General features: G+C 39.4%; 1 protein-coding gene and 1 long non-coding RNA gene across 2 annotated transcripts in view; one reads left to right on the top strand and one right to left on the bottom strand.

Annotated features, from left to right (window-relative positions):
• kif14 (kinesin family member 14) overlaps nucleotides 1–23,125 on the top strand; it is an 83,769-nt gene that overhangs the window by 41,328 nt on the left and 19,316 nt on the right. Inside the window, exons 14-24 of the mRNA XM_034180008.1 lie at nucleotides 4,997–5,099; nucleotides 5,548–5,705; nucleotides 5,888–6,035; nucleotides 8,404–8,550; nucleotides 10,498–10,630; nucleotides 11,507–11,600; nucleotides 12,742–12,883; nucleotides 13,567–13,670; nucleotides 16,964–17,064; nucleotides 19,048–19,278; nucleotides 20,450–20,634. Coding sequence (XP_034035899.1) covers nucleotides 4,997–5,099; nucleotides 5,548–5,705; nucleotides 5,888–6,035; nucleotides 8,404–8,550; nucleotides 10,498–10,630; nucleotides 11,507–11,600; nucleotides 12,742–12,883; nucleotides 13,567–13,670; nucleotides 16,964–17,064; nucleotides 19,048–19,278; nucleotides 20,450–20,634 — 1,546 coding nt within the window. The remainder of the gene's footprint in view (nucleotides 1–4,996; nucleotides 5,100–5,547; nucleotides 5,706–5,887; nucleotides 6,036–8,403; nucleotides 8,551–10,497; nucleotides 10,631–11,506; nucleotides 11,601–12,741; nucleotides 12,884–13,566; nucleotides 13,671–16,963; nucleotides 17,065–19,047; nucleotides 19,279–20,449; nucleotides 20,635–23,125) is intronic.
• On the bottom strand, nucleotides 6,547–20,304 carry LOC117518781. Its single transcript, XR_004563076.1, has 3 exons — nucleotides 20,293–20,304; nucleotides 14,137–14,141; nucleotides 6,547–6,620 (listed from the first exon to the last, which is right to left on the bottom strand). It is a non-coding gene; the product is annotated as an uncharacterized LOC117518781 (long non-coding RNA).

Raw genomic sequence — 23,125 nt, 5'->3', positions numbered from 1 at the left:
TTTCTAGACACTTGTCTTTTTTTCTTTTTCTTTTTTTTTTACATGGAGCCTCACATCAAGTAGGTCACAGGATCGACTCCCACCTGTGGGGTTTGCATGTTCTCCCATGTTCCCTACGGGTTCCCTACGGGTGCTCCAGCTTCCTTCCACATCCAAAGACATGCAGGTTAGGTGGATTGGAAACTTTAAATTGTCCATATGTATGAATGTGGTTGTCTGTATGTGGCCCTGTGACATACAGGTGTCCTGTCCAGGGTGTACCCCGCCTCACACCCTATAACTGCTGGGATGGACTCCAATCCCCCTGTGACCCTTAAAGGACATGTCGCACCAAAATCGTAGCAATTTAGATTTAGGCTGTTAGTGACCTAGTGACCATCCGATGATCCACCGGGATTATTTTGTGCACTTCTCTGACCTGTTTCAAAGTATACGGCATTCGCCACAAACAGCTACGGAGACGTCCAAAAACAAAGTACTCGTGAGCAGTGATGCCGGTAACGCGTTAATTAGTAACGCGTTACTCTAATCTGACCACTTTGTTTAGTAACGAGTAATCTAACGCGTTAATCTTTCCAAATCAGTAATCAGATTATAAAGTTACTTCTCCACGTCACTGTGCGTTACTATTATTTTTGCATTGTGGGTCGATAGCAGCATTAAACTTAGTCCGTGGTCAGGGGGTCGGAGTTCGACTGAACTGCCCACTTTCAGTGAGCTGTGAGCTTTTCATCCACGGTTTTTTGCAGCTGCTTGACTCGTCCTCACCTCTTAAAGCGCGGTGATCAGCGCACCTGCACTGAGCTTTACAAAGACATTTTTATACTTTTTTTCCCTCCTTTATTTAGAATTCTGAGCTGAGCCGCTCCGTATCGTCTCGTTAAAAACAGCTGATACTCCACGACGCGTCAACAACTAACACTATTTTCCACTCAAATGCACCTAAACTCTCTTTCTGAGGACCCCATGATGTGAAAACGCAATAAAACTTTCTTACCTGTAAATCTGGTCCTGTTTTCTGCATAAATAAATGTTATCCATTCTTTGTGCTCAAATGCCAAAGCAGGGGCGAATCCAGATGGAATGGGGGCGTGGGGCAAGGATGTGCCCCCCTCCCCCACAACACCCCTAGATTAAAGGTCCAGTTTTGAAGCCGTTTTTTACTACAACTACTAATATTGCTTAAAATAATAATAATTTCGACAAGTAAAATGTTTAGAAAGAATTTAAATGTTAGAAAAATGTTAGAATTTAATAGTTACATTTATAAACAATGTAGGTTTGAAATTGCAAGTTTTACTGTTACAGTGCTGTCAACAGTTAAATATGAGGTCAAGAAAGAGGTCTTTATTTTACTTTTTATAAAACAAGTATTTATTTTCATTGAAGTCAAGAAAGGGTGACTATAAAGTGAGTTTTGGCAAAACAGGTTTCATTGTCATGTTGACGTGGGTTGTTGTCGGCAGCTGGGGAAAGTAACTAAAAAAAGTAACTAGTAATCTAACTTAGTTACTTTTACAATTGAGTAATCAGTAAAGTAACTAAGTTACTTTTTCAAGGAGTAATCAGTAATTGGATTACTTTTTCAAAGTAACTGTGGCAACACTGCTCGTGAGTACTCGGGTGTTTCCGACAAGTGACGTTGCTACTAGAAGCGTTCCAGCGTGTGCTTCAGTGGAATGTAGCTGCTAATGTTAAGAATGGAGGCACAGATTAATTCCAAAGTTGACATAAGTTGATGTTGTGTTATGATGACTTGTTTTTAAGTGATAACTGTTAATTTTGATGTAGTCACGGTCAAAGCTGCGGCTCCAAGAAGGTTGATGTGCACCTGCACGGTCATGAGTCATAAACGCAGCCTGTCAATAACCATCTTTGCAGCAGGATCAGTTTTGTGCACGATTAATTATGGGTGTTATTATCAATAAAATCCCCCCCCAAAAAATACATGTACTGCCAGGGGAAAACAAGTGTCTCGTCAGCTGCACAGCGTGCACATACACACACAGTAAGCTTCGCAGCACACATACATACACACATTCCAGCTCCAAATTCACTCTCTCAAAGTAAAAAAAAAAAGAAATGTAGCCACAAAACACACAAGGGGTAAAAATCCTGAAAATGCCAGACTGTTGTGTTATGGATTAATTTCCAAATGTAAACTCCACACGATCAATGGTGCATGCATGTGAGGTTGCCGACTGCAGCTCTGCCTCAATTGTGGCACCTACTGTCCATTAATTCCTGGAAATAATGTATTCTGACTTTTTCCAATGTAACAAATCCATCTCTGTGTCTAGGAAGTCTGTTTAAAAACAGTGTCAGATGTCCAGACGTCCACATCAGCTTCAGTAACCAGCATCCACACAAACAACGTGTCACCACAGTTCAGGCTTCAAAATCTGACACTCTGAAAAAGTTAAGAGTTTCGGGGTGAAGTGTGTCGTCTCCTCTCTGTAAATCCGAGTCATTACTTTCGAGCGGCAGCTCAGAAGCTTCGTTTTCGGATGGAGCAGGTTCGTTTTCTTTCTGTCAGTCATTGGGATGTTTCTGTTTTGCTAATAAGTACGTCACACACTGAAAAATGCCGAGAATTGCTGAGGGAGACGTTTTCTGGAAATGCACCTGCTAACACTCAGAGTGAGAGGAATAAAATACATCAGCAATCACTAATTACAGTGGGTTGCAAAAGTATTCAGTCCCTTGGTATTTCATGCATTTTAATTTGATTATGGCATTATGAATACAAAAAATAAATCAGGCTTCTCAGTATAAAAATTTCTAAAGTTGTCTTCCTTAGACTCAAACTGAAAGTAAATCTCTACAACGTGATATAAATTAATTAAAAATATAAAAGCCAAGATAATGGGTTGCATAAGTAATCAGCCCCTTTGGTATAATGCCTGTAAATGATCAGTTTAATTGCCAGTTTTCTTCAGACAAGTCAGGGGATGGATACATGAACATTTCAAAGTCACTGAATATGTCTTGAACTGTATTTACTCAATTATGAAGAAATACAAACAGTATGACACTCTATGGTAAATCTGTGTGGATTAGACAGTTCTCAAAATGAGTGACTGTGCAAGAAGGACAAGAGTGAGGAAAGCCACCAAGACACCCAGAAGAAGTTACAGGCTTCTGTGGCTGTTACTGGAGAAATTGTGCATTGTGCATATTTTGCATTTTGTTTCCCCAGTTATGCAGATTCATGATGAAGTGGTACAGAGGAGGATTTTCTTTCACCAAAACATTAAATCTAGGCTTGCATCTCAGATATACCTTCTGGCAAATTATAGCTGAACTTTCAGGTCTTCTTTTTAATAAAACCCTGCTCTATATATTTTTAATGAATTTAGGTCACATTGTAGAGATTTACTTTCAGTTTGAGTCTAAGGGAAGATAATTTTAGAAATCTTTATGTTGAGAAGCCTGATTTACTTTTTGTATTTGAAATGCCATAAACAAATTAAAATACATGAAGTACCAAGGGGATGAATACTTTTGCAAGACACTGTATTGGCACGTGTGCGGAGACACTTAAAATCATGAGTACTTTTATGTTGTCTTGCTAACTGGGACGTTAAAGTGAGACATGTCCTTTAATTGGAGTAAGCAGTTGAAGATGAGTGAATGAGTGTCATGATTCAGCTTCGTACCGTGAAGGTTCAGTTGGAATGTGTCACCCGCCTGTGTGATGCGTAGCTGCTCAGCGAAATAGTGTTGCAGGAACAAGCTTCAAATTATTCCAGAGATCAGTGTGCTTCTTCAGCAGTGCTCCATCACTACAGTGAGCCACAGGAAACATGAAAATTAAATCTGTAGTATTTTCAGTAGGACAGTTATAATTATTCATGTTTAAATGCTAAACGCTATTTTGAATTCTAAAATTGAAAGGTCTTGTCTCAGAGTGATGCTGAAAAACTAATTCATGCATTTATTTCCTCTAGGCTGGACTATTGTAATTCATTATTATCAGGTTGTCCTAAAAGTTCCCTGAAAAGCCTTCAGTTAATTCAAAATGCTGCAGCTAGAGTGCTGACAGGGACTAGAAGGAGAGAGCATATCTCACCCATATTGACCTTTTGAATAATCAGGTCCCATCTTATCTTAGGGACCTCATAGTACCATATCACCCCAATAGAGCGCTTCGCTCTCAGACTGCAGGCTTACTTGTAGTTCCTAGGGTTTGTAAGAGTAGAATGGGAGGCAGAGCCTTCAGCTTTCAGGCTCCTCTCCTGTGGAACCAGCTCCCAATTCGGATCAGGGAGACAGACACCCTCTCTACTTTTAAGATTAGGCTTAAAACTTTCCTTTTTGCTAAAGCTTATAGTTAGGGCTGGATCAGGTGACCCTGAACCATCCCTTAGTTATGCTGCTATAGACTTAGACTGCTGGGGTGTTCCCATGATGCACTGAGTGTTTCTTTCTCTTTTTGCTCTGTATGCACCACTCTGCATTTAATCATTAGTGATTGATCTCTGCTCCCCTCCACAGCATGTCTTTTTCCTGGTTCTCTCCCTCAGCCCCAACCAGTCCTAGCAGGAGACTGCCCCTCCCTGAGCCTGGTTCTGCTGGAGGTTTCTTCCTGTTAAAAGGGAGTTTTTCCTTCCCACTGTTGCCAAGTGCTTGCTCACAGGGGGTCGTTTTGACCGTTGGGGTTTTTCCGTAATTATTCTATGGCTTTGCCTTACAATATAAAGCACCTTGGGGCAACTGTTTGTTGTGATTTGGCGCTATATAAATAAAATTGATTTGATTTGATTTTGAATTAAAACACTGTAGACTGTTATGCTTACAATTTTTTTTTGCCAAGTTCACATTAAATATATATTATTTTGATTAGTATGACTCCAGTTGCTAAATGTTTTGCATGCTTCTGTTAATTTAACTTCTTATGTGACAGTTTTAACAATGTTTTATGATCATATCTTCATTTTAATAAAGAAATCATCCCATTACATTTAATTAAATTTAATTATTTTGTTTGTTTTAGTGTTATATCCAACATCAAGGGCGTTGTTAACATAATCCCCATGGAAAACGCCAAGACGTTTGTGAATGGAAACATTATCTCTGAATCCACTGTACTGCACCATGTAAGTAGAGCAAAAATTAATCCTAACCCCTTTCAACTTAAACAAAGTGGTCAAAATGAAACGGTGAATGGACTGCATTTACAGTGTGTAGCACTTTTCTAACTGATGCAGATGCTCAAAGTACTTTAGAGTGACGCCTCAATTTCTCATACACACTCTCTGATGTCAGGGTGCTGCCATGCAAGGCACTCGACTGCAAACCAGGAGCACCTTGGGGATTTGGGACCTGGCTCCAGGGCACCTTTGTGATTCCCCTCGCATGTTCGGGAACCTCTGACTCTTTGTTCACAAGCCTGCTTATCTAACCCTTTTATTAAATTGCACACTGTTTCTGCCTCACCCCAAAATGTATAATTTGCAGTTTAAACTATTCTGTCTGCTTGGTTTGTTCAGCATTTGTTTAATCAAAGCTTTTATCAGATCCCCTCTCTGTGTGGGTTGCCCTCAGGGTGACAGGGTGATTTTGGGTGGAGACCACTACTTCCGATTCAACCATCCGGCAGAGGTGCAGTCTGGGAAGCGGGTGTCTTGCTGGACAGGTTCAGGCAATGGTCAGAAAGACTTTGAATTTGCCAAGAATGAGATGCTTGCTGCTCAAAGAGCACAGTGAGTACAAATGACCATTGGTGTTAATAATCTGTTGCCTTACAAATGGCAGGAAAGTTCTTTTATTGCACCACTCTGCTGTGCATGCACACTTGTGACAAGTAAAAATAAATGTTTCCAGTTTTTTTTTTTTTTGTTTTTTTTTGAGAAATTTTTTGTAAGTCCATATTTTTGCATCCTAGGCTAGAGGCAGAGATTGAAGAAGCCCACATGAAGGCAAAAGAGGAAATGATGCATGGGATCCAGATGGTTAAAGATCTGGCACAGAAGGAGCTATGTGAACAGAAGACACTTTATGAGGACAGGATCCGAGCCCTGGAACAAGAGCTGGTACACATAAATATCTCAACAATTTCTTCTTTCTGTTTGATTTATTTATTGATTTATTTATTTATTTTCATGCAAAGATAGTCAGCTTTTTCTTAGTCAGCCAGGTTTTTTTAGTTTGTTTGTATTTAAATTCATCCAGTAAGATCATGATGTGGTCTACAAAGTTGACAGACTGTCTTTAATTATTAATCTCCGTCTTCTGGTGGCGTCAAGTAATTTATTGCGAATTTTGGAAAACTGGATTCTATCAGCATTTCCAGCAGTGAAAGTACTTTAAGCGATGATGTTAACAGTCAGATGTATTTCTAAAATGTTGAACAGTTTCACAATATGGTGCCCATCACATTGAAAATTTTTTCGCTACTAAGATTTTCCATCATTCCAGGTCCTGGCTGCATTGTAAAACTGTTATGTAAAATAAGTACATTGATTACTTGACTGATTGTTTTCATAATCAGTCACTTGTTTTCTCAATTAATCGAGTGTTAGATCCATGGAATGTCAGAAAAGGGTGTTGCCTTCAAATGTCTTGTTGTGTCCACAGCCCAAAGATATTCGTTTTACTGCCAGATAGGAGTAAATAAGCTAGTATAATAAATCAAGAGAAATTTCACATTTGTAGTTCATCAGGAAAGTAGTAACAGCACATCAGTTTTTCTAGATTTTGTTATGTTACAGCCCACAGCCGGCCCAGCCCGTCGACAATATAGGCAATTGCAAAGGACATTGTTCATCCAGGAGGTGCCACAAATGAGAGAAAAAAAAAATAGTCAGCTTTCGCTATTCTTATAGTAAAACTAGTTAATAGTATTTATCTTTTTAATATAAAATAAATGTAAGCCCATATTGATTTAACTGTATAGCAAACCCTATTAAATAATGATGATAATATTTAAGATTTTCCTCATCTTCCCCCCCCAAATGTGTCTGGTGAGCCCTTCCAGGTCATTACGTCATTGCGGCATAACAGCGTCAAAATGGCCCAAACTGTCTGGTGTCGGCTCGCAACATCAGGCACCAGGGCTGGCTGTGGTTTATTAATTCATATTTTTAGGGAGAGCGAGGTGGTTCTCATAGCGGTTGGCTTTGGTTTGGACACTAAAAGTTCTCTGTGGTGTATTTCCTCAGTAATCCTGCATGAAGTGGACCTACTGACATTTGCTAAAAGTGCTAGCACTGGTAAGATACAATATTAAATAAGATGAGATTCACTCAGCATCAATACTGCAACAGGAATGTCTTAGATGATCTTTTAGAACATTTCACTGCACAAGAAGTCATATTATTCCAGGTGTTTGTAATAAAATACTCCAAACAGACACAAAAGCGAGTGGCTCCGTTTCAGTGGGAGACTACGATAGGAGGAGGTTCTTCTTCTTTTGAGTTTATTGGTGGTTTGCAAATCAGCATGGTGTATTACTGCCACCAACTGTTTGGGTGTGGAGCATTAATGGAATCTGATGTATGCTGTATTAATGTGGAGATGAAGGAAGGGAGGGGAGAAAAAAGTGTGGGAAATTGCACCGCACTATACTCTCTTGATTAACTCTGTTCCCTTCGAATATGCCAGTACATGCCTCCACACTGGTGGGGTAATTGTAGAAAAAGAAAGTAATCGCTGAAGTGTTAAACTGTTCTGGCATTGTCTAATAGCAGCACAGTCTCACGCTTTTTTGTGCTTCCATCACAAAATGAGTCACCACCCCACGGTGTTGAGTAGAATATTGAAGGGAAAAAATGAATTTCCTCCATTTTGGAATAAGGCTGTAACATAACTAAATGTGGAAAAAGTGAAGTGCTGTCAATAATTTCTGGATGCACTGTAAAACCTGAAATCAGAGAATTTGAATACTTACAATAAAAAAGGACTCAAAACAATTAATGGACTATCAAAATAGGTGTTGATTAATTTAATATTTGATTAATAATTGATGAATCATTGCAACTGTAGTAAGTGGTCATCGTACGTATTTACAAACACTACTCTTTAAATGTGGGTTCTGTGAACAAGGACTCAAGGATGAACCAAGTGCAGTTTGACAATATGGCACTATAGTTGGCAGCAATACACTGTTACAATGGTGCAGGAAAAAGCACAGAATGAAACTGCTTCCACTTGACATGGGTGCTTCAAAATGTTTGAGTTAGACTGACTTATCAGGTGCTGTCTGACTGCTTTTACTCATTGGAAAGTGTTTGGTTTTGTCTCTTATCACAAATCAAAAATTTATGACTGTGTATCTGCTTAATCTTCTCTATTATAGTAGGAGCCTTAAACCACATAGGTTGTATTTGTCATGCAGTAGTTTGTGTCTCCTCGTCCCCAGCCGGTGTGTACAAACAGCACTGACTAATGCCTTTCATTTAGAATGAGGAGAACGAGAGGAAGCGTCTGCAGGAGCTTGACCAGCAGAGGGTGGCCAGCCAGATGGCTGAGCTGAAGGTGGCCAAGATGGAGCTGGAGCTTGAAGTGGACACCCACAAGAAACGCCTCCAGCTGCACATGGAGGCCCAGGTTAGAGAAACAAAACCTGTGTCTGTTGGGTTCCCCTGGACAATCTGGGGAAGAAGGAAGAAATATCATTTCAAATGTCTGTAAACATTTTTGTTTTGTCACACAGAAAATTGCACACTGCTTTATTATTCTGTGAGTGTTCCTCAACATTGTAGAGTTTTGTAGCAACACTGAAGAGGTTTCATGTTTTTGTGTTTGTCTTGATTATTTAATACTGATTTGCACTTTTCGTTAAACTACAGGATTACATATAAAGAGGAAAAAGAACTATAATCTCAGTCAGTCACTCATCTTCAACCAATAAAAGGTCACGAGAGGCTGGAGCCTTTCCCAGCAGTGATAGGGCGTGAGACGGTGTACACCTTGAACAGGACGCCAGTCTGTCACAGGGCCACTATAATCTTTAAAATGTTATTTTAATCACTTGCTGCAATTATTCTATGAAATCTGCTTCCAGGAAAGAGATTATTTTAAGTTATGACACCATCTTTCACAATTTGTTTTGTCGTTATCATCATGATTGTTATTTTGGAAGATCACTGTGAGAGATTTGATAAATATGATTTGATAAATATAATTGGTTGGATGCCCCCCCTTCCCCAATTATTATCATTATTATTATTATTATTTTTTTTTTTTTTTTATGCCACAAGCAATAAATGCTCATGGATTGTCATGGGTGTCTAAAGGCTCCTGTGGCTGTGATTGAAGAAACTGCATGCTGCTATAAATGGCTGTAATTCAGAAATTAACATGATACGAGGTCTGTCCAAAAACGGAGGTGTTTTTTTGTTGTGCGCCATGAACGGCCGTTCACAAGCAAAGATGGGGCGAGGATCACCACTTTGTGAACAACTGCATGAAAAAAATAATCAAACAGTTTAAGAACAATGTTTCTCAATGTTCAATTGCAAGGAATTTAGGGATTCCATAATCTACAGTCCATAATATAATCAGATGATTCAGAAAATCTGGAGAATTTTCTACACGTAAGCGGCAAGGCCGAAAGCCAACATTGAATGCCTGTGACCTTCGATCCCTCAGGTGGCACTGCATTACAAACCGACATCATTGTGTAAAGATCTTACCACGTGGGCTCAGAAACACTTCAGAAAACCATTGTCAGTTAACGGAGTTCGTCGCTACATCTACAAGTGCAAGTTAAAACTCTATCATGCAAAGCGAAAGCTGTTTCCAATTAGGTGTTCTTTGAGCATTCATCAACTTTCCCAGTCTTTTGTTGCCCCGTTTCAACTTTTTTTAAATGTGTTGCAGGCATCAATTTCAAAATGAGCAAATATTTGCACAAAAACAATAAAGTTTATCAGTTTGAACATTAAATATCTTGTCTTTGTGGTGTATTCAATTGAATATAGGTTGAAGAGGATTTGCAAATCATTGTATTCTGTTTTTATTTACATTTTACACAATGTCCCAACTTCATTGGAATTGGGGTTGTAATTGTGAGCAAGACTGAGTAATGAGCTTTAATGAGCTTGCTGTTGCAGTGCTAAAACGCCATAGTTCAAACATAATCACATTTTAGACTTTATTTCAATTGTGCTTAACTCTTGTGTCCACACAAAAATGATTTTATACCAATGTGTGTCCTTGAGAGAAGTTGCTGTGATCCTTCCTCCTTGACATAGAAAAAAAAATGCAGAACTCTGTGAAACATTTCAGATTCTTCAAATATATAAAAGTTTATAATATCCAGTGGAGGAAAACAATGTATTTTAGTAGTGGTCTGTCTTACAGACCACAGCAGTACACACTCGGTGCAGCATATAATTTATTACTTCAATCATTTATTTGTTTAAATCGCAGCCTATTGATAATTATATAATCGCACAGACTGATGTCATGCTTGCAGTTAATTGTGCAGCCCCATTTTTAATATAGTTGAGCATGTCCTTTAATGCTTCATCCTGCCCTGGTTCATTCCAGGCAATGGAGGAACGCCGTGTCTGTCAAGCGAAAATTGTAGAGGCCTTAGAGGCAGAGAAGAAGAAGATCAGCAAACAGCTGGAGGAGATGCAGAAAAAGAAGGCTTTAAGGGAAAACGACATTTCCAGAAATGGTAAGAGGTTTCAAGTCAGTGTTGGTCACATGAAGTTGGAAAATATGATGCCAATTTGTATTACAAAAACTCAGGGTTTAAAGTCATTCTGAGTGAGTCATTTAAATTTTAGAGAACACAATCTGTTCTCAGTTGTCATGGTTAACTTCAGATTAAAAAGAAATATGTACAGTGGCATGCAGAAGTTTCAGAAAACTGTTTATTTCGAACATTTGATACAACAACAATTACAAGATAGATCAGTAAAGACAACAACAAAAAAAGTTCCTACTGTGTACCCAACATGTCCGAAAAGGGGTAGGGTGAAGCATCAGCTTATTTATCCCTACCCCTTCTTCCCCACAACCAGTAATACCCTTTGCCACATATACACATAGATTCCTACACACCTAAACCGATATATATATATATATATATATATATATATATATATATATATATATATATATATATATATACACAAACATAAATATACACCTACACATACCTACTTACATACAAAATACTATATATTTACAAGCCGAAGCAAAAAACAAAAACACCCTAACCCTCATTACCCTTCCTCCGCCCTATACCTAGAAAAAAACATATTTTTGTACCGCTGTTTGGACGTTGGACTTTTACACATTAATTTAGTTGTGACATTGAATTTAAAAACTAATTATTAAAATAATTCAAGTCTCACTGCAGTACTACTTCTAAATCAGTACCTTTTAAACAAATCTCTGCAGTATGGTGTAAATCAGTGCAAATTCAGAAGGTTGATAAATTATCCTGTGCAGTGCTGTGTGTAAGATTCCCTGTGAATTGCATCAGAGAATTTTTGACTCAAAGCTGTTGTGTGATACGGAGTTGGTATTTGTTGATGTGTTGCAGCCTCTCCACAGTGGGATGCCATGAAGCTGTCCTTGATGATTGAGGAAGCCAATAAGATCAGTGCGAATCTAAGGAAAAATACGGTCTTCAGCAGGTATAAAATTTCATCAGTACTGACGAGTATGACTATCAATCAATCAATCAATCAATTTTTTTATATAGCGCCAAATCACAACAAACAGTTGCCCCAAGGCGCTTTATATTGTAAGGCAAGGCCATACAATAATTATGTAAAACCCCAACGGTCAAAACGACCCCCTGTGAGCAAGCACTTGGCTACAGTGGGAAGGAAAAACTCCCTTTTAACAGGAAGAAACCTCCAGCAGAACCAGGCTCAGGGAGGGGCAGTCTTCTGCTGGGACTGGTTGGGGCTGAGGGAGAGAACCAGGAAAAAGACATGCTGTGGAGGGGAGCAGAGATCGATCACTAATGATTAAATGCAGAGTGGTGCATACAGAGCAAAAAGAGAAAGAAACAGTGCATCATGGGAACCCCCCAGCAGTCTACGTCTATAGCAGCATAACTAAGGGATGGTTCAGGGTCACCTGATCCAGCCCTAACTATAAGCTTTAGCAAAAAGGAAAGTTTTAAGCCTAATCTTAAAAGTAGAGAGGGTGTCTGTCTCCCTGATCTGAATTGGGAGCTGGTTCCACAGGAGAGGAGCCTGAAAGCTGAAGGCTCTGCCTCCCATTCTACTCTTACAAACAGACTAGACCTGGCATTCTGCATATCAGGTTTAATTACAGTATCTTTGTTCCTTTAGTCTTCAGCCTACATAAGTATTTTCCAAAGGACATGGCCCAGGGTATCACAGTAGTGTTAAGTTTAGTTGTTTTATGGTTGTCAGAATGCTAATCCTGTCACATCTCCATTGGGTTAGTGGCAGGATTAGCACTTCAACCACTTTTAAAGAAACATTCAACTGCTTTGAAACCACATGACTGTGGAAACTGGTGTGGGGCTGAGGTGTCAGTCCATATGGATGTAGTAAATGTGGCACATGGTGGTCAAGAAAATGGGATTGTCACAAGGATTTCTTAGAAGTCTGCCAGAGAAAATAAAACATCAGCCATACAAGCATACTGGTCTATCCAGAAAGACAGAAAACACAAGATTAGAGAAATGAAAAGATTATTCTTATTTTTTTAAAAGCAATAACATTTTGAAAAATTTTCAGTCTACACAATGCGTGAAATCTGATTGTGATTTTACTGCTCCACATTGCTCTATTGTAGACATGAAAGCCCCGATGAGGAGAACCTTGCACGAGGAGGTGCACAACAGGTGCGGGTTCGAAATACCAAGCTGGGGATCTCCACGTTCTGGAGCTTGAACAAGTTTCAGAACAACATCGCTGCCATGAGGGAACTTGAGCAGGTTTGGCTCACTTTAGTTGTGATTTTTTTTTTGGGGGGGGGGGGGGGGGGGGTGAATATATTAAGAAACACACACAAATCTGGAGTGGTGCTGTAGGTGTTCATTGTAAACAAGACATTGAGTTAATGTGCCCATTTGTGAGCACTGGGTTTAGAACCTAAAACCTAAACTTGTGTTGATGCATTCAATATAATTTTTCATTGTCATTTTTTTCAAATTTAAAATGAATAAACCTATGATCTAGAATCAAAATGCTTTAAAACCCATAAGAACCCTGTATGTTTATTTTATTTTATTATTTTGCCTTTAAAAGGTTAAGGTTTTGGGCAGCCAATATGTAGACTTGGCTTTAATTGCTGCTCACACTATCTGTCTGTCCTTGAACAAGAAATTTAGTCTGCATTGTCCCACTCCACCCTGTTGTAAATGTGTAAATGGCTGGGGTAGTAACTTGAGCCAGATGGGCAGTCGGTCTAGGGGGAGTCATAGACTTTCATCGAGTTTCACACTACAGATCCTATTCTTCATATTAAATCTAGCATAAGCCACTGTGCTATTGACATATTTCCTTTCAAAATGTGTTATTTACACCTGTTGGACGAATGCTGCATCACTCTGGTGTGTGTTTCTTGTGATCTTGAGTAAATGAAATTGGATAGTCAGCAGTACTTTGCCTTCCACAGGGGGATTCCAACACTAAAGATGATGTGTTTTATGACCCTGATGATGAGTGGGAACAAGATATATCGGCTTCTTCTGCTTCCACCGCCTCCTTCTCACGGCGACGGTAATTATCCCGCTCTTCCACACTCCTAGCCATCAATCCCTTTAAGGTCTTATATTAACTTTAGATTTCATGGAAATTATTCCTTACAGTGTGCTAAAGTGTTCAGAGGTACCTACAGTCTGTTATCGACTGACAGCCAACATCATTTTCTCAACTCGTCACCTCTTGCACTCTTTTAATGTGAACAATGTGTGAATGTGGAAAGTTGACGCATATTTGGATGGAATGTGGAAAGTCGTTTTGGGACATTTTGCTTATTTTTACTTAGTCCTCCTGTTTATATTTCCACTGATGTGATTTACAGCCTGGCATATATTTCACCATTCACCTCCTCCTTTTTTCCTCTCATCAGAAGGTCACATTAATTTGCTAACTACTGAATGTTTCACTTATAATTCTTTTTCTTCATTTTAACAACTTAAGTTTCATTTAGACCAGGCCAATGGGTTTAGAAAGGGAAGCAAACAATGGCTCCCTGTGTTTCTGTGGGCCAGTAGCCTAGAATGTGTGTGCCGTATGCACACACCACCTATGCTGCATATGGAGCTCTACAAACTTTCCCCTCATAATGTTTTTCCCGTCAAGCTTGTTTATAGTGGTTCGAGTGGGGCCTGACAAGCAACACACTCAGGCAAGCAAACCAGGGAACGGGCTCTGTTGGTTTGCGTGCATGACTACCACTTACGGCTTTAGCCGTAACTTGGTACTGCTATCCCTCCCTCTCGCAGGTATTGAATAACTGAAGTTTATTTCCCTGTTGAAGTCATTTTATGCTTTGACATGGCTTTAACATGCACTCAAGAAACATTGTGCTGTGATTACTTTAATGTTCAGAACTGGTGAGAGAAGCACAGTCTGCGTTAAAAGTGAGTACTAATTCTGTGCAATGAATCTTAACATTCTTCAGAAATGGAAAGAGTTGTGATTCTTGTTTGGTCAGATCAAGGAGCATGCGCTGGTGCCAGTGCATCACCACATCCACCACTCTATGAAACCGTCCTGAGTGGCACATACTACTGAAAACTGGGCGTAGTTTCATAAGGCAGTCTAACCTTTTAGTCTATTAAACTTACTTAATCAACTATGGTAGTCACCCAACATTATCCATCTAATCACCGTTTCATATTGACGGCTAAACTTGGAAATTAGCTGTCTTCTTATGTTAGCTGACAATTTTCAGGGGCATAGCGGCCTTATGAGCGCCGTTGCCAAGGAACACCTCCAATGCGCAAGAGTTTTGTTTACTTCCAGCTTGGTTGTTGTCATGAGCTATCCAGCCTTTGTTTCATTAACTGGCTTTATGAACATTTACGGGCACATATGAACTGCAGAACAACATGCTTAGCTCTTAGCCTAGCAGTTCTTCTACACATCCATTGAGCCTTTTTGTTCACACAACGCTGCTCAGCATAACAGTGACACCTGGTGGCTAATGTGAGAGCTGTCACAAACACATCATGACAGTTGTCTGCTACAACCATAACCAAAAGCAGAGAAAGCTCTCCTTTTGGAGGAATTCAAGTGACGTGGGGTGCTCTTGAGTGTGCCATCAAGTGGTGGTACATGATAGCCACCGTTTTTTGAGGTAAGACACTCAAGTTTTGTTGACTAAAATAAGATTAGTCTCCTCTGTATCAGGCTAAAAGCTTTAGTCAGATAACGCAAAACTTTAGCAGGCTAAGCACCTTGTGCAACAACTAACATCAAAAGATTCATTGATTAAGTGAGTTTAGTTGACTGAACAAGATCAGACTGCTTTATGAAACCAGTGTCGCAGACCGAACGGTCCGCCCCTAAAAATTGGTCCGCCCTGGCTCCACTCCGCGTGCGTCATTTCGGAGCTCAGCCGCTCGTCTCAGACGGTCTCTTCACCCAAAGCGATCAAATAGATTAATGGGATTATTAACTATCAGATGACAAGGTAAAGCCTCTTAAATCATTCTAAAATTAGTTTTAAGCAGAAACGAGGCAATACTCTGTGACGCTTTGAAATGACCGACGCGCTCGTGTAGACGCGGCGCTGTGATCACTTCCTCCGTCTTTTATCAAATAATACTAAATTTATTTGGAAATGATTGTTGTACAAAAGCTTCATATATCTGTCGCTGAGATAGATGATGGCTGGCGTGCAGTTTTAAGCAGAAACGAGGTGATAATCCATGAATCGCGGCTAATGACGCATGCGCAGTGAAGGCAGGGCGGACCAATTTTTAGGGGGGCTGTTCTGTCAGTGGCAACGGGCCCTGGTCCATCTCCACCCCCTGAAAGTAGCCATCTATGTGTGACAGCCAGGTGATATGTGGGCATTACCTTGGCCTTTTTCAGTTGCCAGGGTCCTCAACACAGATGCCCCTACATGCTGGATCATGCACAGGGAAAAGCATCATATGGCCAAAATGTTGTAGCTGATGTTCCCTCTCGATGACAATAGTAGTCATCTGAATCTCTGCAATCATTCTTTTGACACAAAGTCATTCCAGTGGCACTCAAGGATCCTCCGAAGACACCTACGTAGCTTCCATGTCTCATAATCACACAATAAGACCAGAAGCACACAGACCCTACGGACTGGGGTCTTCCTTCTACTGCAAAGAAGTCACCACTGCCAGACACCTTTGTCCAGGGACCTCACAACTCCATAAGCTCTTCTTAGATGTCTCTCAAAGGAATATCACTGCTGAGATGAGTGAATCTTTCAGCAAGTTTGACACTTTGACTACATGGAATTGTAATGGCTGAATCCAAGAAGTTATTGAAAAAGCTGGAAGTCCAGACACACTGACTCCTCATTCAGTATTATCTGATAAACTTTTAGCAGCCTGAGTGATTTAAAATTTTTATTGGAATGTACCATAAACAACACTTTTATTTTCATCTTCATGGGTTTCTGTCTAAATTTCCCCAAATTTTCAGATTGCTCAGAACTCATGAGACTGTTGGCTCGATAAGTGTCTGGTATGAAAATCCTTTCTCCATTTGGTGTACGGTGTTTCAGTTGTGTTTTACTTTTCTACACAAGGTCAGGGTTGTGCAAACATTTTTTGCACATTTTCAACTGGAAGCACAAATATTTGTCAGCATTCATAAAATGTTTAGCATCTTTTAACTCAAACCTGTGTTTTATTAAATAATTCATACACTTTACACCCAAATGCAGTTATTATTCACACAGCATTGGAACATCTTTAAAAACCATAATTACTTTCATTAGTAACATCAAATGAGAAAATTAACTGAATGCTTGAACTGCCTATGAAGTGTGAAGTGTTAGTGAGACACTTGTTTGTTTTTAGGAGCAGAAGCCTGTTGAAGAGCAGGAGAATCTCAGGTCGTCTTTATGAGATTAGGGTCCATCCCATTCAGAGCCTCCACAACAGCTCTTCACAATCTGGTGGTAATGTATTAAAAATGCAATATACTCTCAATACCTACATACCCATTTACTGGCTGAATTCATTTAAGGGTTTTTTTTCTCGAATTCAGTCAGTGTTTGAGTGTGAAATCTGCGTGTGACTATCTACAGTGCATCCAGAAAGTATTCACAGGGCTTTATTTTTTTCCACATTTTGTTATGTTGCAGTCTTATTCTTATACAGCAGGGCTCGAAATAGTATATGCATGTGCTAGTTTGTGCACGTGTTATTCGAGCGGTGCACGTGTAATTTTATACTGCACTTGGACTGGTGCAAGTAACTTTATCCAAGTTTTATCAACTATAAGCCCAAGTAGAATGAACCAGTAAAGGAATAAATAAAGAAAAAAACAATTTCCAGTGTGTTGTCTTTGTCTTCCCTGTGTTTTATGACTCTCACACACTGAGCGAGTTGCTGTGCTCTATTTGTTGTGGAAAGCTGACAGACGTCACCAGCAGCGCGCACATGTAAAAAAAAAAAAAAAAAAACTAGCTGCCGCTGCGGTTCCTTTATGGAACCCGGGAGAGGTCACTTAAAGTGATATTTTTTTCTGGCCATGATCATTTGTGCGCACGTTTTCCTTTAATTGAGCCCTCGAATTAATAAAACATGCGCACATTTTCCTTTCGTTCAAAATGAACTTCATAATATGATCTAAATTGTCATCCTGATGACGGGGAGACGCTTTGCCCTCAGCATCCTTTTTAATGTGCTTAAACTCCAGATGATGCCATGCTGACCAGCTAGAGTTCTCTGTATGTCCTTGTGCGCCCAAACCATGATGATATACCCTGACCAGATCCATTTGTAATGGGGAAATGTATTACACTGTCTCCTGGTTTGTTTGCTAGCCAACATTTATGTGTCACGACAATATTGAATAATTGAGTGCACGTTTTACAAATTGTGGCCACGTTTAAGTAGATCATGCCCTTGTTTTACTCAAACGATGCTTAAAACGTGCGCACAATATAATAAAACGTGCGCACAATATAACAAAACGTGCACAATATAATAAAACGTGCGCACAATATAATAAAATGAGCGCACAATATAACAAAATGAGCGCACAATATAATAAAACGTGCACACAATATGATAAAACATGCGCACATTCTCTCCACATGCAAAACATTTTGCGATGACACTTCCAGGGCTTTGTAGTTCCTGGCTCTCTATCCCCTCAAACTCTGTCATAATTGTGTTATAAACCAGTCACTAATAATCTTCACGGACAATTTGTTCGCACGCGCACGTAAAAAAAAAAAAAAAACTGTCTGCCGTCGCCCAAACTCTCCCCAGAGGAAGAGCCTGACACATCAGAGGAGGAGTTTTAAGGTTGATATAAGACTGACTTTTGGTTGTGCAAGTAACTTTTTTGGTGCAAGTAACTTTTTTGTTACTAGCACCAGTGCAAGTAGGTTAAAAAAATGTATTTTGACCCCTGTACAGTCTTTCCATTTTTAGAGTTGTTTAATACAAAAAGGTTCAAATAGATGTGGGCCTAGCTGTATTCCTTCTGCTGCTCAGTTTTTTGTTCACAGTGGTTGTTGCTGCTAAGTACAGGGATCTAGTAGCCCATAAGACAACTCGTGCTTCTTGTTGTTGTTTTTTTTTTTTTTTTTTGTCCTTTTTAATCCCCCCTCCGGTATGAAATATGCGGGATATAGCGATCAGCCCGTCCGTCTGCCTGTCCATCCTTTTTCGCTTGTTAGCGTGATATCTCAAGAACTAGTTGACCAATTTCATTCATATTTAGCACAAGGGTGTACGTGGGTGATCCCTGACACTTTGTATTACTGATTTGTGGGGACCGGGGGGATATGTTATCTCCTGATGACTCTTGTTTATGATGAGTTCTTCAACATTTATTTGGTCACCACTGACACATTGATAATTGTGACCAAGTGTCTGGGAGTGGAAATTGTACGTTTGCTGTTTGTTGTGTCCATTTGTTGTCCCAGGTTTGATGGGTGTAGCTGCACCACACTCCACCAGTTTGTGTACCACCGACACAGCCCTGCCCGGTATCTGCAAAGAACTGATTGGTCAGTCAGTGGCCCGTCTCCGTGGTTGTAGTGTGACAGATGAGAGCGTGGCGGACAGGTTGGCCTCGAATTTGTACCTGGTATACACTGCAATACAGGCCATATCAGAGCAGTACGACAGCCTGGACGATGACAGCCAGGAGAACGGTGAGATTCAGCTTGAGCTGAAAACATCAATCAATCAATTAATTAGTCAATCAACAGAAATTGTTCATTATTATTATATATATATATATATATATATATATATATATATATATACACACACACACTGTATTGATAGATAGATATTTTTGCTTGTCATTTATGATAGTAAAATTGTGCCTACTGCCACTGAAATTATAATAATAATTATTAATGAGTTTTCTTTGCCTTGTATGATGGCAACTGTCTGTAACTTTTTGGAAAGTGAATTCGATGACTAAAAAGAAAAAGAAAAGTCAATATGTTACCAAGAACTTTATTTATTCATTCAGTTTTCTGTGGTTTGTTTTCCACATGGCACTATATATCTTACAGACTAAATGATCATAAAACTGTTGATCACAAAGTCAAACGTTATTTAGTTACAGTAGGTCTGTCATGCTAATTACAATAAACACTTACCTTTCAGTAGATATAAAGATGAACACAATTCGTGCTGCTTCTGATCCTCTCCTCTGGCTCTGTCTGAGGTCCTCAGCAGCACTGAACCAGCCAGTTGAAGTGAAAGGATGGCATTATTCCATCCAGAAAGCTTGGAAGAATAAATGGAGTTGCTTAACTTATTTCTTCCAAAATATGAACCTATGCAAAAGCTTACCGATCCACATTTGTACTGAATCACTGTCTTTGTACAACATCAAACCATGGAGTTTAGGCAGATAATGTGACCACCTAATTACAAAACTTGACGGTTTATATGAATTAATGTCAAATTTCACAGATGGGATGTACACCGAATTGTGACACTACTTAAGATGCTGTCTTTTACGCAAAATTGACAAAATGTTGAAGGCTGTCTGGCTTGACGCATCACCTTACAAAGAAGAATACCCTGAGAGTTTGCGTATTAAATGTCTGGCAATGCTCTTAAAATAGTCATGTTAAAAACTGTTTTAGGTTAGAATGCCAATTTGATTCAGATGCATTGGCACAGTTTTAAAATAATATCAGCATTACAAATTATTCACAGAATTTATATAATGGATTCTCACAGCTTTCACATCACTTTTTTTGCTGCAATCTAGGCCTAATTTTATTACAGGGTATTGGTATGAGCCTGCCATTTGATTTTATTGTGAATTTCTCTTCTTTCTTTTTCTTTTCCTTTTTTTAGTGTTTGTGTGTAATTTGGTGGCTCAGACTCATCTGGTCAAGGCTACGACAGCCATAGAGAGTGCTGTGTTTGTTACCATGCAGTGGTTGGCTAGTGTTAAAGCTTCATCCTCACTGTATACCATCGCTGACGAACTCAAGAGCCAAGTCAAAAAGATGGCAGGATTCTTTCAGCTCCTCATTCAGGTAATCCACTAAAATGGCACACTGAGATGCCGCTGCTTACTGCCCTCGCAGTAGCATCACATTGTGGTTTCTTTGGATACTTTGAGCATATGACCTGCTTGTAGGCAAACATCAATATCAAAGCCTGGAATTAGTTTCAATTTAACATAGTTTGGATGTAAGGGTGGGTCATCAAAATGCACAGCAGTGATTGACAGGATTTAGCTGTGAGCTGTTTCAGCTCTGTCTATGAAAATGGCCAAGCAGGGGGAATTCTCAACCTTGAGCCCCAAACACAGCATAAATATATGGAAAATAAATGTAAAATTCCTTATCAGCCACAGAACCTTAATATTACTTTCCATCTCTCACTCCATATTTTTCACAGTTTGCTGTCCAGTGCATCCGGAAAGTATTCACAGCACTTCACTTTTTCCACATTTTGAATTCTCTCCCCCCCCCCCCCCCCCCAAAGTTCTACTCACAACACCCCATACCAACAAAATGAAATAAGGTTGGGTTTTTTTTTTATTGTTATTGTAAATTTTTTAAAAATAATAATGGCAACATGAAAAAAAAGTTTTTTGAAATTTTTGTACATTTATTAAAAATAAAAAACTGAGATGAATCCTCACGGCAGTCTGACGTCAAGAGCGCTCTGGGGCAGGTTTTCATCCAGGATGTCTCTGTACATTGCTGCATTCATCTTTCCCTCAACCCTGATTAGTCTCCCAGTTCCTGCTAATGGAAAAACGTCTCCACAGCATGATGCTGCCACCACCATGCTTCACTGTAAAGACTGTAGAGAGGGCTGGACGATATGAAGTAAAATTCATATCACAATATGAATTGAATCCCTTCACGATAACTGTATATATCATGATATAAACCTAAGTGTAAAAGTTATAATGGAAGTGTTTCTGAATGGGTCAGATAGTCCCTTTGCAAAACTAAATTGATTAAAATAAACAAACAAATAAATGAAACAGCAGTGATTCACTGACAAGTCTTGTTGAAAGGTCTTTGTGCTGTATTTGGTTTTTACCAGTAGGTGGATTCAACTTGATGATACGTGACTGAATGTGATGTATTTGTAGCACTCATGGCTTCCCATACACAAAGGCTCTTTGTCACTTTTCCGTTTTTCCTCCTCACACGTCATATTTTAAAAGATTTCAATCATGGATCAAATACGCTTGGCAGGAAAAGTCCATAAATCTTCACAACACATAGTCGAAAAAAGACGCTGAAATGAGCCGCAAATTCGTTGAGCGGAGCAGGGTGCTCCGTCTAGAGCCAAGTCACAGCAGCGTGCACGGGGAGGATCAGCACCTGTCCCTGGGGACAACGTAGGAGACAACCTGAACAGTTGCTGAAAAAGCTTCTCTGCTTTTACTCTTAATAATGTTGTTATGACTGGCAGACTATTTGGCTTTTTCTTGACGGCCCACCACCAAACCAATCAAACTTCACAAGTATTTTCCCTGAACGGAAGCCTGATGTAATGACAAATGTAAATGGTGATTATTAACAAAATACTGCTTGTTGTCTGCAGATGTAAGATGGTGTGAAGTTTCACACAGATGACTGGGTTTGACTAATAAGCAAAGAGAACCGCTTCACATCAGAGCTCTCTGCCTGCACCTCTGGTTTTTGCCACCAGGCGTCGCGATCATATAACAGAAAGCTGTCATTCCGGTGTTTACCACCAGGTGACTTCGTATAAATGTTCCCACAATTTGTGAATTTTGACCCAATTAACAGTGGTAAATATTATTGGAACCACTCCAAAAACCATAGGCTTATACACACAGGTAGTCTACATGTTCTGACCAAATTTCAAGTCAATCAGATGAAAAATGCTCCAAATTTAAGGTGAACAAACTAACAAACAAACAGACAAACATATAAGCAAACAAACAGACAGACCAACAGAGCATTGTCGAATTACTTCGGCAAAACTAATTAAAAAAACAACAAAAAAACAGATATAATTAATTTTAAGCACCTGATTTTCTGACTTGTTAATGTATTTTTGTGCATTTTTGTACATTTCGCCATTCCTGCTTCTGTCCAGCAGGAGGCAGTGTGAGTTTGTCTGCGTTTGGTGGAGTTTTGTCCAGAAATACCTCAGACGCCACCACGTGGGTTGATGATCCTGATTGGCTGAAGTCGTGGCATTCCACCAATGATACAGCAGAAGACCGAACAACTGGCCGAACAACTTTCCACAGTTTCTGGGGATTCTGTGTTAGTACGCGCCCGTGGCCGATGTGCTTGATGAATTCCTGCGCAAAAAATAGTTCCCAGATAATTGCAATATATTCCTGTGAGATAATGAGTATATCTCATCTAAATCAATTCTAAAATGTATCAGTAATAAAATTATAAAGATAATTGAAGTTTTAAGAGTGGCCATAATAAATATTTAAGAAACTTAAAGTTTATGAGCATTGTAAACATTGACACGATGGAGTTTGATGCGGAAGAGTTCAGAAAGATACGATTGGAA

Source organism: Thalassophryne amazonica, chromosome 10, assembly GCF_902500255.1.
Source record: "Thalassophryne amazonica chromosome 10, fThaAma1.1, whole genome shotgun sequence".
NCBI classification, from domain to species: Eukaryota; Metazoa; Chordata; class Actinopteri; order Batrachoidiformes; family Batrachoididae; genus Thalassophryne; species Thalassophryne amazonica.
Note: the sequence above shows the minus strand (reverse complement) of the source record. Positions and strands in the feature narration are given on the sequence as shown.